Source organism: Aptenodytes patagonicus, chromosome 2 (genome assembly GCF_965638725.1).
Source record: "Aptenodytes patagonicus chromosome 2, bAptPat1.pri.cur, whole genome shotgun sequence".
In the NCBI taxonomy this organism is placed as follows: Eukaryota; Metazoa; Chordata; class Aves; order Sphenisciformes; family Spheniscidae; genus Aptenodytes; species Aptenodytes patagonicus.
In genome coordinates, this window is record NC_134950.1 from 90,221,801 (window position 1) to 90,241,054 (window position 19,254).

At 35.6% G+C, this 19,254-nt stretch overlaps 1 protein-coding gene across 3 annotated transcripts in view; it reads right to left on the minus strand.

Annotated features, from left to right (window-relative positions):
• Positions 1-19,254, minus strand: part of CDH9 (cadherin 9) — a 104,301-nt gene that overhangs the window by 71,712 nt on the left and 13,335 nt on the right. For 2 of the 3 annotated variants that reach the window (XM_076330388.1, XM_076330389.1), the window contains one exon: positions 3,014-3,326. In XM_076330388.1, the coding sequence (XP_076186503.1) occupies positions 3,014-3,238 (225 nt within the window). In that variant the 5' untranslated portion in view covers positions 3,239-3,326. Of the gene's footprint in view, positions 1-3,013; positions 3,327-19,254 lie in introns of those variants that run through there. The other variant, XM_076330390.1, reaches the window with a different exon arrangement.

The following is a 19,254-nucleotide window of genomic DNA, read 5'->3' on the forward strand; positions in this document are numbered from 1 at the left end:
TCTGGTATGTGCAGGAAAGAGACAAAAAATCAGGGATGATGGAGCTGTTAATGACTTTCCATTCTTAGAAGATATTTGGGAAGGAGACCAGAGGGTGAGACAAACCCCAGTAACAACTGCTATTTGGCTTTAGATATGGGGAAAGAGATCATCCTGAGGCTACTTGACTAGTGCAGCCATTGGCTGCTGACAATCTAATTTTAAGAAGTACTATACTTAAGATGATAACCCCTCAGATGTGGGGGACAAACTCCTCCATCCAGGGACCTCTGACACAGAGTGGGGCCTGAGGCAAAGGCAGAAGTGCCCTCGTAAGGGCCAGACTGCCAGCCAAGACTTGGGCAGTCCAGCGGTCAAAGCAAGTGTACAGTTCCCCTGGGTCCCCGCTGCTGGTCTAAACTGGGCTGGGGGGCTGAGCAGCGGGAGTGAGAGGTGTGTGGATGTCACAGAATAGCCCTCCATCCCATGTGCCCATTCTTCTTAGTAAATAAATTTTATCCCTTTATGTCATACCGAGTGATCCTACTCCACTGCCAATAACAGAATGCCTTCATAACAAAATAAAGCATCAACAAAGTAGCATCACTAACAAAACACAATGACCTAACAGGTTAAAATTGTTTGAAAATTGAACTAGGGAGAGAAAACTGATTTTTTAGTATTATGGCTAAGATCCCTTAGAAGTTTATTTCCTGATAAAGTTTCTTAATTCAGTTTATTTAATTTCTAGTACAACATTTATTATTCTACTCCAGTAATCCATCTGCCTGTGCATATCCATATTAAAGAGGGACTGGATAAGAATACTTGCTGTGAACTAGTCCCCATGGGTTGGAATAAAAGTGCTCTCTCTTTACAGATACCAGTTTGCTAATTACCATCACTTTGAGCAGGAGAATACTAAACCTGAGATTTAAGCCTTTCTCAGAATAAAATTGTTCAAAAAAGTTGTTGCTTTTTTTTAAAAAAAACTAAATTCCTTAGTTGACTTCTTGTTGTAACAGCTCCCTCTTGGTGCCATATGTCACGTGTACCTAGGACAATTTAAACTAACTTATATGGATTTATTGTGGTTTTATACCACTGAGGACAGAACTATGATCATTTTGTCATGTCATAAACTGTTCTAAAGTTAATGTGACCATATGGAGTTTATCACTTCAATCCAACTCCATCTCTTTGGAACATGGGGTAACAGTTGGGGTGATTTCCATCTGTTTAGAGAATCAGTAATGCTAACCCCTCCCTCAGGGCCTCTGTACAATATTTTGCAGTGAAATGTGAAAAATCTCAACATGTTATCTGAGTTGTAAGAAATGAATCATCTCAGATCCAACTGCTGTACAGCCATTTGTTTTCCTTCCTGGACTTAGCTCTGTGATAATAAGGTCCAATGGTTTTTAGGTAGTCTGTAATAAGTGCAGAGTAAGTTTGCATCTGTTGCAATATACCATGTAGGCATTCCTTGTGTGAAACAGAGATGGTGATGACAGTCTTGATGTAAGCTTAATTTACTGAGGTTTAGAATGGCATAGGTGGTTTGGAGTCCATTCGTCTGTAGCAGTGGGACTGAAACTGGAATCAACTATTATGTTTGATACTTACTTCTCCTCTATGACAACTTTCTATTTTTACAAAAAAATATTTCTTTGAATCTAGGTAGAACTTACGGCGATGGAGGTCTATATTATTGTGTATCTTATTGTAAGTTTTCTTTGCAAGTTTACTCAATACTGAAAGATGCTTCCAACTAAATTTTATTTAGAAATCTCTCTATGCAGTTCACTCTTTATTGAAGATCCCTTTGCCTACAACAAACCTTCTTATTTTACACACTGATAAACAGGTCTAGCAATAGGATTATTGGTTTTCATTTTATTTCCCCTACTTCAAGTCAGAATTAATTTCACTGAAAACAGAATTATATGGGTGTAGTGTTGGTATAAACAAGACCAGAATCAAGTTCATAGTTACCATGGTTGGCTTCTTCGACATTTGCTTCTTAATAAAGAGAGATGATTTCCATATTCTTCAGATGAACATGCCTCCCATGACCAGAGATATTAGCAAATGTTCAAAAACAGTTTGGGGTCTTTTAATTAAAAATGTCTCAATCTATTTGGTAGTTAGGCACCAGAAAGTGAGAGAGCTACCTGACAATGCAAGCTAGTGACAGTATTGTGGATGAATGACAGAAGCTGGAATGGACATTTATTAACTTAAGATATTAAGATAAACATTTCCTTAATTTGTAAGTAATTCTGGGTGGTTGCTGTGTGTATTCTACATCTCTACCAAGATTGTTTAGTTATACCAGACTACAAGGCACATTCGTGTTTGGTGAGACACCACAAAGGGCTAAAAATCTGGAAATCTTTGAGTTGTGTGTTATCAGAAAAAGTAGGACTGCAGACAGCTGGAATTCAGAGGTCCTGTTGTCGGCCATAGCTGACGTAGATAGGTCTCAAAGAATGGAAAGTCTCTCAAGCCATTAAGTAAAGATCTCAGTTTATTGCAGAAATGATGAAAACCAGATTTTTTTTTCTCCTTGAACACTTTATCCATACTTAGAATCATGCATAGACAACAATTTTATTATTAATAAATAGAATTCTATATTTCACTTGAGGAAGTACACAACCCAGTATACTGGCAAATGCTATGAGGTAGATGAATGAAGGCATAACTTCTCTATTACCTTATCTAATATTTATGTTTAACAGTTGAAAAATGGAAATGATTCAGTGGTAAAACTTGCATGGGCATATGCAATAAGAAATTGGAACATTTTAGTCTGAACAGTTTCCTATTTTTTTTTCACTAAGCTACTTCATTTCTCCACAACTTTGAACAATCACGGAAGCCTCAGGTGGTCCATGACATGCTTTGTTTGACTTAAATGAGAAATTGGGACCATTGCTGTATAAAAAGCAAAACAACTATGGAGAAGGAGGGAAAATACCAAGGGTGTCAGATGCATCATCTCTAAAGATCCTTTAAACACAAGGCTTACCTTGCCCACGTATTGAGTATCTGGACCTGTGTACTCCTCCAGCAAGAAAAATTGGTTCCACATCCAACCACGCTTGGTGCGGTGCAGTGTTTTTCCACCATTCTCTGACAATCCTGTTATCTTTTCACTGTGTGAGTGCTTGTTAGTCCTTTTTTGGGATGGCATCATATGAATCGCATGAAACATACAGCTCCAAAGCAAAACTGTCAAGGAGTAAGTCCTCATCGTTTACAGTGATACTGTTAGCCTCCACTCCTCTAGTAATCCACCAGAACAGATTTTTCAAATGTTATATTCCTCTTGTAAGTAGGACCTAGAGGATGGAGAAAAGTATTTGAGTAAGTTGCAATAATTTTGTTTCCCTAAGACTGTGGCCTTAGGGAAACAAGAATACAAATAGCCTAGTGATCATGACAATAGCCCATGGAAATTACATATAACCATAAAAATAAAGACCAGTTGTATGTTGGAGCATTTTCTTGAGACAACTACATGCAAGAATTACTCAGAGAGTTTTAAGTCAAATTCTTTAATGTCTCCTTCATCTTCTTCTATTTCAGTCTCTCACACTGTATATAGATATTAATTTAACAGTCTGAGTAAAATACTTCTTCATCTGAAAACTTTAGCTACCAGCAGCATCCTGACACAATGAAACAGCCCAAATAGTAAGAAACCTTCCAACCTAATCTCTCCCAGCTCAGCCTGATGCTATCATCTCTTACTATCTGTTCAGAATTGTCTGCAAATCTGAATTTTCTGTTACTTCATGATTAATACAACCCCTTCTTCCCCTTTACTACCCTTCTGTTTCTGTACAAAGGAACTCATAATATAAGATGAAATTTAAAGTATTATTGATGACTTCAACAGATTCAAGAAAGAAAAAGTACTTGTTAGATAAGTTTTGGTTCATAGGAATCCTGCTGGGGTTAACAAAATTCTGCATTTGGAGTGTATTTTATTTTTTCCCCTCCTGAATGAATGGGAATTTTCATGATATAGAATCTTATTGTTGTTATTATTTTTCTAAAACTGGCACTGATGTTTTGTGTAGAAGTTTGTAAACAACATTTAATCAAAACCAAAGATTTTTTTTTTTAAACCCATACTCTTTATTTGGCAGTACAACTGAGGTGCCTGATGTCCAAGTCTTTTCCATAACCTGGGTTTCCTGTAAAGCCTGCTTTTGCTTTAGGATATCGTTAGCTGAGCTGTCACTGTACATTATGGAAAGCATAGGAAAAAAATTCAGCAGCAAAAGTATCGTCTGCTTTGGGAATCCTAGTCCATGAACAGTGACTGTAGCATGAAGCCACAACACCCAGAAATTTTAGAATACAGAAATTTTGAAATTTTAAAAAATCACACATACTTATGCTCTTTTCTCCCACAACCCAACATTACCAGCAGCTACTTTCACTTTGTTTTTTTTAGGGGAGGGGAAGGGAGTAATTTTCTGTATAAAAAGATAGAAATTTTTGGAAATAAGATGCTTTTTGTGAAAATTATTAGTCAGTTAAGAACCCAGACCATTTAACCAAAAACATTCAGTGAATTGTACTCTAAAGGCCTTAACGATTAAATTGATAGAATTGTGCCCTTGTGTGAAGTTTTCCTTAAAATGATGATATGCTGTACAGTCTCAGGATCTTAAGTAGCAATCCTGAAGAGGGATCAAAGTCTTAGCATTTTAGTAACTTCAAACAGAGTTTTAGCTGAGCAAGAAGTGAAGGCTTGGAATATTTATCACTTTCTAACATCATGTTCAAAAACAAAAAGAAAACAACTTAATAGGTGTCAAATTTATGCAGAAGATCATGGATATAATGCAGGAAAACTTATTTTCTTTTGCTTCTTTATTTTAATTGAAGAATCAAAGCACAAAGTAAATTAACTCTATTTGCATAAAATCACGCATGTACATAGATCTTGGCATACATTAATGGCTGTATTTTCTTTGAATTCTGTAGATATACTCAAAACCTTGTTTTCTCTCTTGTAACACTCAATATGTTTCTGTTGCATGCAGAGGGGCCAAGGGGAACTCTCCTGTGGCTAATTTAACACCAGTAAATTTTGACGTTAACTGGAGAACACGTTGTGTACATGATGATCTTGCCTTGTGTTTGAAACTTACTGGATACAGATCAAAAGGAAAAAAAAAGCCTCAGCTGATCTTTTATCCATGTCTAAATTTGATGATTCTAATTCCCTGTATAATAGAGACTGAAGTAGTTTTTATCACTAAATAAAACTATTTATCAATGTAGAGTATAAGACATGATCATCCAGATCCTCAAATTCAGCCCACTGCACCATCTGAGGCAGATTGCAGGGCCTCTTCAGTCTTTCTAAATTAGAACCTGGTTAAGGTATTGTAGAATGAAAGTAAACGGCAACAAGAACTATTTTTGAAAATACTGTACTCAAAAGGCAAATTATCAAGTTTGTCCAATGGCTCTGATGTCTCTTATCTCTTCTTGAGATACTCTTGCTTGATGTGTCCTCAAATAATGCCCTTTCACAACTGCATTACAGCACTTTTTGTTGGATTGTAGTTCAAGAATTCATCTTACATACATTCTGAACGATAACATATTCAAATATTCATATTGATCAAATTTTGGATTTGATTGCTTTTGTTTTGTATATGAGTGATGTGTTGCTACTTAACTATTCTGATAAATTTTGTGGTTTTATATATTTAAGGTCATGACTGATTTATTTCTCTAATTTCTTGCAACATATCAGCTCTTCTGCATTAAAACAAAAAACCCACAAACCAACCAACCAAAAAACCCTGAAAACTACACACGTGTCCGGTAAAATTTTAACACATAGTGAATCTATGAAACTACTAAAAATCCTAAAATATATTTTACAAAACCTCTAAGCCTTGGAAGACTGCTGTGAAAAATAAGTTATCCAAAAATGTCAAACATTTTAAATTTTCTCTTCAAAATGTCATTATTTCAAAACTTAGACAAATCTAACACTCAGATGATTTAGTCTGGTTTATTTTTACTCTTTTTTGAAACAGGGGGAAGGATAGGGGACATCAATGTATTTTCATTTGGCCATTTGGAGATGTGTGATTGCATGTTCAGTTTTGTGATAATCTCAAATGGAAATGAAATTTCAAATTTCAAATGCTTCATTTTTGCTTTTTCAAAACTACACATTTTTAATTTCCTGAAATTGCCCTCATTCCTTTCTGTCCAAACACTATTTGCCATAGTCCTTCAAATGTATAAGATGTTTGTACTACTCTTTTCTTTGTACTCAAAGAAATATTTCAAGGTAGTTATTGGCTTATGCATCTTGTCTCATAGCTTTTCAAGTGGGTCAGGAGTTGTGTTTGGTAGACTCAGAAAGTGTATTTTAATGTTCAAACAAAGGATTCTGATGTAGTCTGGAAAAGTAAGAGCAGCTGTTCAAGGAACCACAATGCTCTGTGAACAGATGCTCTGAGCCTGCTAGAAGAAATTATTTCTGTGCAAACACCAATTTTTTAACAGAGTTTTCTTCTTGGAGGAATCTAGGTTTCCATATTTTATGCCAGCCAGTGCAGAACTTAATCTGAGATTGTTTAAAATGCTTGGTTTTCTGTGTAGTGCTGCCCTCTACTGATTTCCTTGCTAATTAACAGAAGGACTTTACTACTGCTGAGAGGAAAGGCAATAGCCTTCATGTCAGGAGGGATAAGACTCAGGTTTTGGATGAAAAAAAAAAAAAAAAAAGATATAGCCCATTATTTCCAGCTTTTGATTTTTACAATAGTTGGATGTATTAGATGTAAAGAGAGAGTTATTAGTCTGGATCAGTCTGGATCTACTGAACATTATGGTAAACATCTAATTTGATATGTTCTAAGAGGAGAAAAGATCTTAAACCTGAAACCAGAGAGAAGAATTTAAATGGGTTTTGTTCTAAGTAACTGATCAAAATTATATACGCAATCTCTCTCACTTCACTTCTGCTTCCACCATTTACTCGGTACAACAGTCAACTTACTGTTCTTGTCAAACAATGGAAAATGGTTTTCTTCCTAGTTGCATTGGAATCTTCTTTTAAGATGAGGTATTCATGTATTAAACATTTTAATGCCCCAAATTTTGGAGAACCTGCATTCTTTCTCCACTTTGCAAATCAGAGGATCTGAGTGGAGGCAATAAATGTTTTTAATTTTTATGGTTTGAGGGATCTGCGATGGTAGCCTAGAACCATTATAGTCTCTCCTTGCAGTAAGGACTCTGATGTCAGAATCCTACAACAGTTCCAGGTGAATGAATTATCTCTGTATGAAAGACATTATTCTCCTGAGCACATTAGCAACTGGAAAAATGTATCTTTTAAAGTGCTTTTGAATGTAAAATATTCTATTTAGATTCTTCAGGTGTAGTGTGAAATAAGCCCTACTGGGATCAATAGCAGGGATTTGTTAGCAATGATGCCAATTTAAATGTTTCTATAGCAATTGCCATGGCAATGTTTTTAATTAGTGCAGCACAGTCACTCACAAGCATGACATGAAAAAAAGCTAACCTTCAGCAACTTGGTAACGTATCCCACATTAGTTTGTTTCATTTGTTAATAATGAAGTAAAATTCTGTTTTGAAAGAAAAAGGCCGTAATGTTTGTGTATAGCTAAAAATAGCGGAGTTAACTGCAGCAGCATTTCTTCATATTGTGCTCACTAATCTTTAAATAGAAAGGATGCAACTGATGTTCAGGATGATCCAAACAATCTGTAAAACCAAAGTATGTATTTTAACAGGATATAGCAAGTATAAATCTTGTGTAGCCTGCATGCATGGAAGTGGTCTCATTGACTTTGGCTGTGTTTCTTTTGAAAACAAAATATCTGCATGTAGCTTTAATCTACCGAGCCTGAATACTAAGAACAGTGAAGCTGTAGCAACAAAAGGCTGTACTATAAACTGCACACTGCCACCGATAATACCAAGACTTAGCTAGAGGCTAGGTCTGTGCCACTGTAGGTTCACTTTTATTACTCCCCTAACTAATTAAAGATAGCCCAGGTATGCATACACATGCTTCCCTCTGACTGCAGCGCTCAAATATTCTCTTAGTGCAGTCATCCTACAAACATGAATATAGACTGTGGACGTATCATTGGTGGCTGACTTTCAACAAGCAAGCTCCTTTTGTTTTCATCTTCCTAATTTTTTCCTTCCCTATCCCCTCTCCATAGGTAAAGATGGGGTCAGGGTTAACATTGAAAAGATGAAAAAAAACCAGCCAATGTGCATCTTGACTGACCTCCCGGGCTGAACCTGGGGGAATCAAGTAAGGTGTTTTAATTTATTTCTATGAGAGCTGAAGTAGCTTTTGAGGGATCCCCAAAACTTAAGGGACAGATTTTTGACTGATGAACACTCATTCTTTGAGTACAAGTACTCAGATCCCATTCGGGCACAGAAACATGGGCCACACTAAAAAAGAAACATTTCCCCACTCAGCAGCTCCCACTGCAAACCTTTTGGAACAGATTTCCAGAACTGCTTTTTGTCCATTGGGAAACTCAGCTGAAAATTTTGACAGGAAACAGCTGAAGGCAGTTCTTTGTGTCTGGGACACCAGTGCAGGTTCCCCTAGCTACATGAGTCAAGGAGTCACACAAATATAAATAAAGTTTTAAGGAATGTGAATGAATAACAATATGTATTGGAATGTCTGTTGAATTAATGTCTTTAGGCAAACTAATCTATGGTTTGTAGGTGCATTATAAGAAACATTTATCTTGCTGTGACAAGAGAGAGCATTTATTTTAGAGTTTTGGCAGCCTCTTGGGCACATACATTGGAGACACTGGTCCAAATTTAACTCAACATGGTTTGAGTCACCCTCTCTATAGCACTCACAGTGAGTAATGCCAGTCCCCCAGGTGGGTGGATCTGGCAAGAGAATGTGTTGATTCGTGTTTGGACAGTCCCCACTGGCAAAGACTTATGCAGAGACACAGCTGTGATTTAAAACAACTGTCCCTGGCCGGTGAAAAAAACATTTGCCCTTCTCTGGAGCAAGTCTCTTCCAAGGTGTAGATGAAATTGTTTCTGGACTCGTTCTCGCCCAACCATCCTTCTGTCAGCTAGTGAATGAAGTCTGCAGTATTCCAACCCATCCTATATGAGGGTCTCTCACTTGTTAGCAATGGTATTTAATGAAGCTAAAAAGAGACTTTTAAAATATCTACTCCTGAGGCAGCAGCTCACTGGATTACAAAAGCAAAATGTGTATTTTCACATTAAATAAAAAATAGAAGACCCTTTTTCTCCAATAATGAACCTTTTTACAGGATCTGCTTGTCATCAGCATGAGGGGAACTTGGAAATATAGCACTTGTAAACCCTTAATGCAAGGCCTTTTGAAGATATTCCTTTGATCTTTAGTATCGATTTTTCTTCACAGGGAACACATTTTACTCTTATCATATTATATATTTTTATACCACACCTTATTTACAAATGCAACACATCCATCACATTCATGTTTTTTAAAGAATAGCCTTCAGAGACAGGAGGAAAAATAAATGCTGTCATCAAAGTAAAATTCTTCTCTTTGCTTCCCCTTTAAGATTGTCTCGATACTCAATATCAATACTTTGATACTGATACCCTGCAATATTTAAGGCATTTCTTGATTGGTGATTTTTTTTGTTGTTGTTGTTGCCTTTTTTTCTTTTTTCTTTTTTTTTTTTTTTCCATAAACAGCATAGTCCTCTATGTACCCGATACAAAACAAAGGAGTATCTGGAGGTGTAGGTCCCTATTTTCCAGATACATCGATTCTCATCAGTCTCTCGGCATGAAGCAGATGAGATTCACCTATGGCAGCACTCTTAATGACAGGACATACTTACCAGTTCTCCTGATAACTGGGACTACATGCTTTTGCCAAATGTCTCTTTCTTGCTGCTTTATTATGCAGCAGTCCACTCTGGTCACACAGCTAGGTCCTAACGAAGCAGTCTGAGATTCCATATCAGGTGCCTCCTACCTCTGCATATCTCCTGAGCATAGCATGTACCAGGATGAAAGCTTGCTAAACTTTCCGAGTCTACAGCTTGTATAATGGCCCAAGAGGTTGTTGCAAGCTAGAATTTCTGAGAATAAAGACATCTTCAAGCTAGTATTTCCCAGATTTTTAAAAAAACATTAATCTTTTCCACCCTCCTTTTTTTTTCTCATGTATGGCTGAGTCGTTAGAAATCTTGTTCCTATAGAGAAGGATCATGAAAATCAGACTTAATTACTGCCTGCAAGGGAATATACATTCACGTCTCTGGACTGGAAAAACTCAGTTGCTGACCAATTAAAGGTAGTTAGCAGATTTGGACTGGTAATTGCAGCCCGTTGTTGCTGCTTCCTTCCTGAAGGAACTTAGCAGCTGCTGAATGCGGTCATTTATCAGAGCTCAACCCCCTTTATGCCCTTCTGCTGTCTCCAAGGGGATCACAAAATCAAGAGAAGTCTCATCCTCAGAGCTGAGCAGGCCCCTTGCAAGCATAGGAATTTGTGCACAGAAAAAGTGCATAGGTTTAACATATTTTTTTTGCTATTTGTTATCTCAGTTAATCTGAAAGAAGTCTGATGCAGCTGAGGCTTCAGCCTTTATTTCCATAATAAACACCCTAAAATACCTACAAGTGGTAATTCTACCACTCACAGGAATAATATAGATCTCAGAAATATAAAGTACAATTACTTTCCTTTTTCTTATTTCTAGGTCTGAATCTCTTCCTTAAAACCAAAAAACACCTCCCCCCCACCTTCCCCAAACAACCAAAAAAGCCCTTCACTTGCATCTCATTTGACTTCATTAATGAAAGACAAATGCAAAACATGAACAAATTCTAAATAAGCATAATAAAGTATTGCTTATTCTGTTAGTATCCTGATAGTCCAAGATGAGGATGTCTTCAACAAGCAGACATCCCTGAGAGTGTATAAGCATGGAGAAGCATATAATGATTTTTCTCCTGTATGTTTTCTCAGTCTCCAAGTATTAGGTATTTAGTAATCCCCAATAGATTCTCTTTGTCATGACTTTCTCCACTTTCGCTTTGAAATCACGTAAGCTTCTAGAAGCCACAACATTCTGCAAGGAGACTCACAGTTTAACAATCTTGTGAAAAGAACCAACTCTTTTTGTTTGTTTTTGAACATTGTAATGGACAGCTTCATTAGACAACTAGTACTGCCATTGGAAACCAAGGTAAATAGTTATTCCCTCTTCATTCTCTTTGCCACTGATGAATGTATAGACTTAAATCAACTTCTCTTTCAGTTATCTCTTTTCCAAGATGAAAAGTTCTGGGACTGCCTGTTTAAACATTCCTTGTCTGGAAGCTGTGCCATACTTTTGATTGCACGTGTAGCCCTCCTCTGAATCTTTTCTCTTTTTTTGATGTATCTTTTGAGATTGGAGATCATAATTTGTTGCAATATTCAAGCTGCAGGAGCTTCATGCATATATAGACAGCAGTTTAATCACATTCTCTACTTAATTTCATCATGATACATGGCATTGTTTGCTTTTTTTGACCGCTGCAGAGCTCTGGGCTAATGTTTTCCTGTTATTATCTATTGTTACATTATGGTGTTATTCCCCAATGGCAATATCAGACTTTATTATTTTAAACGTAAAATCTGGGGTTTACCATGTGTGTGGCTTTACATAATTTCATAACAATTTCACCATCCATCATTTTGGTGTCCACTCACTGTATTGCATAGACTACAAATGTATATATAGAAAACTGCTATAGTTATTAACTCATTGTAAGGTAGAGACTGGTTGGCATGGCAAGGCTCAAATCCACATGGCTAAACTCTCTTCTTCTCTCCCCTCCCTCCCTCCAAAGCAGGGTTACTATATCCATATCATCTATGAGAAATCACCTCAGGCTTAGTCCTCAAACACTGTCAGGAATTTTCTGGGAGAGTGCCAGTTGGTATAGGCTAAACTGATGTTAGGGACTGTAATAACAGTAAAATGGTATGGACAATTACATTGCAAAAGCCAGTTTCCCTGCCAGGTGAAGTATATTAGTATAATCATAGTCATAAGATCCTTTTGCAAGCTTTTGTAAAGGCCCCTTGGCTTTATTATGCTGAATGTCACTTGCAAAGTTTTTCACCTTGATATTCAAACCTGTTTTCAGTTTATTTATGAGTATGTTGAACAGTGCTGGCCCTAGTACAGATCCCTGTGGAACACTACAACAGACCTTATTGCAATGTGAAAACTCGTTATTTACTTCTTCTTGTTGGTTCCTGTCATTTAATCAATTACTGATATATGCAGGGACCTTCACTTTTAGCTCATGGCTGCTTAAGAGCCTTTGGTGAGTGACCCTGTCAAAAGCCTTCTAGAAGCACAACTAAATCATATCAAAGAGGTCAAAGCTATCCATATGCTTGATAACTCTTTCAGAGGACTCAAATATGTCTGTGAGGCAGGACTTCCCTTTCCAAAAACTATACTGACTTTTCCCCAGTATGTCATGTGCCTAACAATTGTATTCTTTGTAAGAGTTGTTAACAATTTCACTGGTCTGGGCCTCAGACTTTGTCTCTGTGACTTGTCCCTGGTAGAACTGGAACTGCTTTTTAAAGTTGGCATCAAACTTGATACCTTGAAACCCTCAAGTATCAATGAAGTTGAAGTGAAAAGTTAAAGAAAATAATTAATATTTCAGCAGTTTCATCACTGAGATTTTTAGGATTCCTGACTGTATGCGTGAAGCCATTGCCATTTACTATGACTTGAAATCCCACTGTACTGAAGTTAGACCTTCCGATGAATGCCTGGTTAAATAAATAAATAAAAAAAAAATTAAAAAAACCCAATCTGTCATTTAATCTTTAAGGGTTTATAACCCTTTCTGTTTTCTGCTGAAAACTGTGACAAATGAACCACAGAACAGTGGGTAGCCACAAGCATAGCACTGACGGTAAAATTTTTCATGGAACTTTCCAAACAAGTTTTCAGTTTATAATTATAGCAGTTTGTTAAAATCAAAATGTTTCCCCAGCCTCTGATAAAATGACAGAAAGGGTATTACACAGATACATGGCACTGGATCTTGGGGGTATACGCTGTTCTAGTGGAGCCCCTTTCTGCTATTTGTTTCCTAAGGATTTATGCTCTCTCCCAAGAGCTAGTAGCCTAGATGTGGTCAAACTCCCTCTGGTGCTTGACAGTCCTGCAGAGAAGCCCACCAGGAACTGTGATCAGCAGCTCAGAGTTTGGCTTCCATGCTCAATTTCATATTGAAATTTTGATTACTTCAAGATTTAAAGCCCCCTGGGGAAATAAATCCTGTAAAAATTATTCTTTTTTTTTCCCCCCTGTTGAGGTTTCAAGATTTCCTATAGTATTTCCTGAATTTGCCCTCAAATTTCTACCCTTAGTGCTGACTTTGTATGTGGTTTATTGTTACTACCATGATGGGCAACTTCAGAAGACTTCAAACCCATCTGGAACTCAGTTTAAAGATGATTAAATATGCATTTAATCATTTAATCATGCTTTGATGAGACTGTAGTTGTTATTGCTGATACCAACTGTCTTACTATTTTTTTCTAGCAACCAGAGACAGAAATAACTAGTTTATTTCTCTTAAGATACCAGGTAGCTTTCAAATTACATGTGATATGTTTCCTTTAATAAAATCTGAACTGGACTTGAGAGTTTAATAGCCTATATTTCAGTATGACTTCCCAGAGCATGCAGATTTTCATGTGATTTATTTGGATCAATTCAAAACACACATAGTACCTTTCAGATAACATTCCAGAATTACCCCCTATGTTTTCCTGCCTTTTTCATTAAAACTCAGTAAGAAGCAAAAGACATAACTGCATGAAACCATGTATATGTTTCCAGTTTCAGAGTGAAAAAAAAGTAGAAATATGACTGAAAAAAAGTTGATATAACAAAGCATTTGCTTTATGTTGTCTGCTCCAGTATTTTTTGTTGCTTTGCGTGAAATGACAGGGCATAGTCGAGCTTTAAAACTTTCTCACGTAAACTCAAATGCCTATGACTGTCTCCCTTCCTTCTTGCATTCCTGAAAGATGAGGGAAAAGGGTATATGAAGGACCATAGCTATGTTTGGACTCCATACTGCTAAGACAACTCATAAAATACCTGGCTTAATAGAAAACAAATTAACTTAATCACATAACAGGAAAAAACAAAGTGTATAGTTCATCTGTACATAGAGATGTGTATGTCAGTCACTTTTTTTTGATCTTTTCTTGGTTTATGTAGGAATAGATATTTTACATGAAACAAAGTTATACTTCCTACAAGTGAATTTCCTCCTGTTTTTTTATCTTTGTGATTCCACAATCATTATTACAGCCAAATTTTGATGTCACTTTTTAGTAGTATGGCTGGGGGTGCACAGTATCAGTTAGTGAAACAGTTTTGTTACTACTGTAAATAAAGCATGCTAAATTGCCTTTTTTTTCCTAACTCTGAAGAACTGTCATTATATGAACTATCCACAGGCAGTTCTTCATGGAAAATAATATACCTTCATCTAAATCTCATTACTACAGTGTTGATTTTAAAATAAACATTTTATAGTTACTAATAAATAGATTGAATAATAACGATGCAGCATAGTCAACTGCAATTCTCTTACTGCAATTCTGGATGCGGTGAAGGAAAAACATGCTGAAATTATATAATTAAGATGGGTATCATGATATAACAATTTTAAGTAGGTTGATATAAAAACAACTAATTTTTTAATTGTATAACACAACATCTTAATGAATGTTCAGGAATGGCTATTTTTAGTAATAGAAAGTGTTAAACAAAGCCTGTAGAACAATTCATTTATATATACCTGCCTAACATCCATATTTTATATAAAGGTAATAAGAAAGTAATAGGAAGGATTTTTGAGTGAAATAAAGTCTGTCTTCTAGCTGACACAGCTGAAGTCATTGAATAATGCTACTGAATTTTTCATGAACATCTTTTGCCAAAAATTTTATTTCTAGTTGTCTCACAGCAGCATACATGGAGACATGGAGAAAATCGAACCTGTTGTGTAATGCAGAATTATGCCTACATATTAACGTAGAAAAATGGTGGTATGCTTCCAATACCTGGGAAAGCAAAATCCAAATTCAGAATTAAATATAACTATATCTATAAAGCCAACATTTTTTGATTACTAGTCTTACATTAGGAAAAAGTCTTAATTCATAGGAGTTCAGGCTCTGTTAAGGTTCACTATTTTGTGTTGTTTGATACCTTTTAACAGTTTTACTCTTTCCTCACCTTTCCCATCTAATAAAACACCTTTTATTTTACAAGAATATTTTTTTTTCTTCTAAAAATGTTATATGTCTTTTAATTCTTCAAGGGTATGTTCAAAAATTTCCTGAAGCCAGTGCATATAGATCTGTGGACTTTCAGCTAGGTCACAGTTATGGTGAAGATTTTAAAGAGCAACCCAACTGACCGTTTATTTTTCACTCACAGCTCCTAATGAAGTAATAATAGTGTAGGAACAAAATTTATTCCTTTATGGTCACTTGTCCAGAGAGTAAGTTAGCTTAAGTGCTTTCCATCAATCTTCTGTTTATTGTTCTCCTTAATTTTGTATTAACAACACTGCTAAAATAAGGAGCAATCCATGAAAGAATTTTATGTTCCAGTTCTTATAGGTATTTGATAGACTAATGTTTAACGTCTTTCAAAAATATTCTAGCTACAGCCCGAGCTGGGAAATGCATGTCTATTTTTATAGAATGTAGAGATCTGCAATATAATTGCATTTTGTGAGAAATGTATAAAAAGCTTGGTTTTATTGGCTGCATTTATCACTGTTAAGCAGGATCTGGGGGAAAACCAGAGAGGCTTGTGTTATTTTTTTTGGTGTTAAGGACATGATGAGTTTTCTTATTATTGCATACTAGATATGTGCTATCCAAAAGAGGGAGCCATAACATTGTAATATATCTTTCCACTTTATGAGACAGCAAAACTGCAAACATTCTTTTATTCCTTTTTTTTAATTGTACTTAAGGATGATGTTTGTTCTGAGTTTTTTTGGTTTTATACGAATAAGCAATATAGTTCAGTACTAGATAATACATACTAATAATCTTATTGGAGCTGAGTGAAATGGTTCTACTAAAGTCAAATATACCTAAACAAGAGAAAAACATCCTGTCACAAAAAAAAAAAAAAAAAAGTTGGAGTAATTTCTCTTGCTCTTGATTCCACCACATGACCTTCTACTAATTTTGAGCAGAGTTTAATCTCTCTGTACTCATTTCCCACCTTATGAAATGGAAAATATATATATAACTATCAAAGAAGAGTGCTTGAGGTATTTGCTAAACATACTTCGATTGTTTGTCTCTGTAAATAGTAAGATCAACTTAAAATATCACTCTTAATAACTGATGAGACGTCCAGTTCTATGAAATCTTTGCTTGGAAGAACACAGTACTCATAAAGGCATTACCCATATTTTGGAAAGCACGGACTAGACTGCCTTCATACCTGAAAGGTCAGTGGACTAGGATGTATCTCAAGGAGTAGAACAGAAAAGTGCAGAGCGATCAATAACACTTGCTTTACTTTCGTAATTTCTTTAGAGCATTCTCTTTGCCTCTCCCTGATAGTTCTGTGTACCACGTGGGGAGTCCAGCACACCCCAGTAAGCCTATGTGAGGAGGGACTTTTGGTATTTTTGGCATCAGAGGAGCACTGATAGTTGGTTAATCCCTTTCCAATATTTTTGAACTAAAGTATAGGTTTGATTTGCCTGTTGCTTTACAAAAAAGCTCTCTTGCTGGTTTGGCTATGAACATATCTCATTATTTGGTAGCACTGTAGTTGGCAGAAAGTGACGTTAGCGTTGGTATTACAGAGCTATTTGGTAAATGAGAAAAGAAAGGTCAAGTTAAAACCCTAGAGACGCAAGTCCAAATACAAATTCTGTGGTTGAAAGCACATATGCTCAAATGTATATGAAATTATATATGAAACTTATGTGAAAATGTTACACCTTGTATGGAATGTGATTTTTCTTTAGTTGTTTCTGGTATTTTTCTTTCTTATTCCTAAGTAAAATTAAACATCGTAGCCTACATACTCTATATAATCTAAACCATTACATCTTTTTTCTCTTTTTTTTCCTTTTTTTTTTTTTTTTTTTAGAGAAGTTAATGCTGAGTAAATAAGAAAAGAGGAAGGCAAGTGTAGGGAAGGGAAAGAGCAAGTGTACCAAGGAGGAGAGGAAAGAGGAGAAGAGAGAGGATGCAAACACTTGAGAACAAAAACGCTGCAGGAAAGGAGGATAGGTGTTCTTCAGAGAAGTGTATAAAGTTAAATTTGAACAATCCATTCATAGCATATATTTGTTAGATAAAGTTTGGCTGTCCATTAGAATCACTGTTTTCAGTTACTCAGTTCAAGAAACATGGATCTGACTTTTTCAGAGTTGCTGAGTATCAGCAGGTCCAGGAATTAAACTACTTTTATAAATGCTCAGCAGCTCTGAAAACGGTCTATGTTACCATGGGTCTATTTTTTCATTTATTTTGAGATCCACTAAACTTTTCTGTCCCCAGCTTTTTCCTCACTGGAGACATATGTAATAGTACTACTTTCTCCCTGTGTTTTAAGAGCCTCTGCTACTTTCTGTGGAACTTCAAAGATACACGTCTGGGAGTAAGCATTGTTCACAGAAATCAGTATTTACCATAGAGGTATCTGAAGTCACCTAACAGTTTCTACTGCAATATAATATATAGATAAGTTTTAGGAAAACTTCTGTTATTGGGGTGACTCCAGAGCAAAGTAGACATGTAGGACTGCAGATTTTTTTGAGAAAAGCAATCAACTGAATAAAACACGACAGAATAAACATTCCACCTTAAAATAGTTTAGCTGAATAAAGCATCTAGGCAGTTTCTTCTTCACTCTGATATTCTTTAGATAGTTTTTGCTTATCACAAATCTCTTCATCACATAAGGTCAATCCACCCTATGATGTGCCTTGTTGGAACAGCCTGTGACTTGCCCTCCCAAGAATTTACTCCAACAATACATTTAAACTCAAAATTTGAAAAAAGAAAAGATTGTTTACAGCTATTTATGTTCAACAAGTCATTATTATTTCTTAAGACTTGTTAACCTTTCATAATTTACACTCATTACCAGTATTTTTCCCAATTTCCTGTAAAAGAGAACTTCTTTAGTTGGTATGTTTTAAAATCTATGTTTTTCAGTTTTAGTATCAATATTTCATGAGTTTTTATTATATTGCCTCACAATATGTAAACAGCTTTCCACTTCATCACTTCTGTTGTGATGTGGTATGCTTTAGTAGCTAATATTAAATAATAAAACCACTTTAATCATTAAAGGCCTTGTTATCTGATACAAAATGAAATATTTTATCTTAACTTCCAGATTGAACCCCCCTCCCACTTGTGTTATAATGAAAGTGAGTAATTTTGCACAGAAGCTAATTTCATAAAATAAAAAAAAAAAATATTATCAGCTGCCATTAAGTCATCATAAAAGAAATTATGAGCTTGAAGTTAAACCTATTTCTTGATCTTTAGCTTTCCCTTTTGGTCTTGATTAATAAATAAGAAAATACATTTAACACCAGCTTGTGAGTGTTGAAATTATAACATACAATGCACTGAAAAATATACTACATGTGAAACTTTCCTCGTTTGGATGTGAGCCTTGTGAATGTAATTAAAAAAAAAAAAAGTGCTTAATGCAACCATATTTTTACTTTCTGTTTACCCTGTTGGCATTTGAAAATATGTTCACATTTTCTCCAATTACATTCACTGAAGTTCTTTTATGTGCCATCAGGCTTACTTTGAATACTCCATTACCAAGTCAAAAACATTCATACTTTGAATTTATTGTTTTGTTTTAATCATGTAAGTAAGTCCTCTGTCATACAGTGAATTACGACTAATACTTAAGTACTGTTTGTTTTTAACGCAGGTTGTATCTGCACCAACACTGAAAAAGGTGTTCTTAGTAAGAATTTAGGTAGTTATTTAAAGTTGGAATTCCCAATTTCTGGTGGTTTCTCTATGACACATACAATTATAATTTTGCTTTTTCTTTCTGAAAGCCAATGTGTTCTGGATTTTTGTGATGTGTTTATTTCAGTATCATCTTTATTCTGGCATGCATTCAAAGCT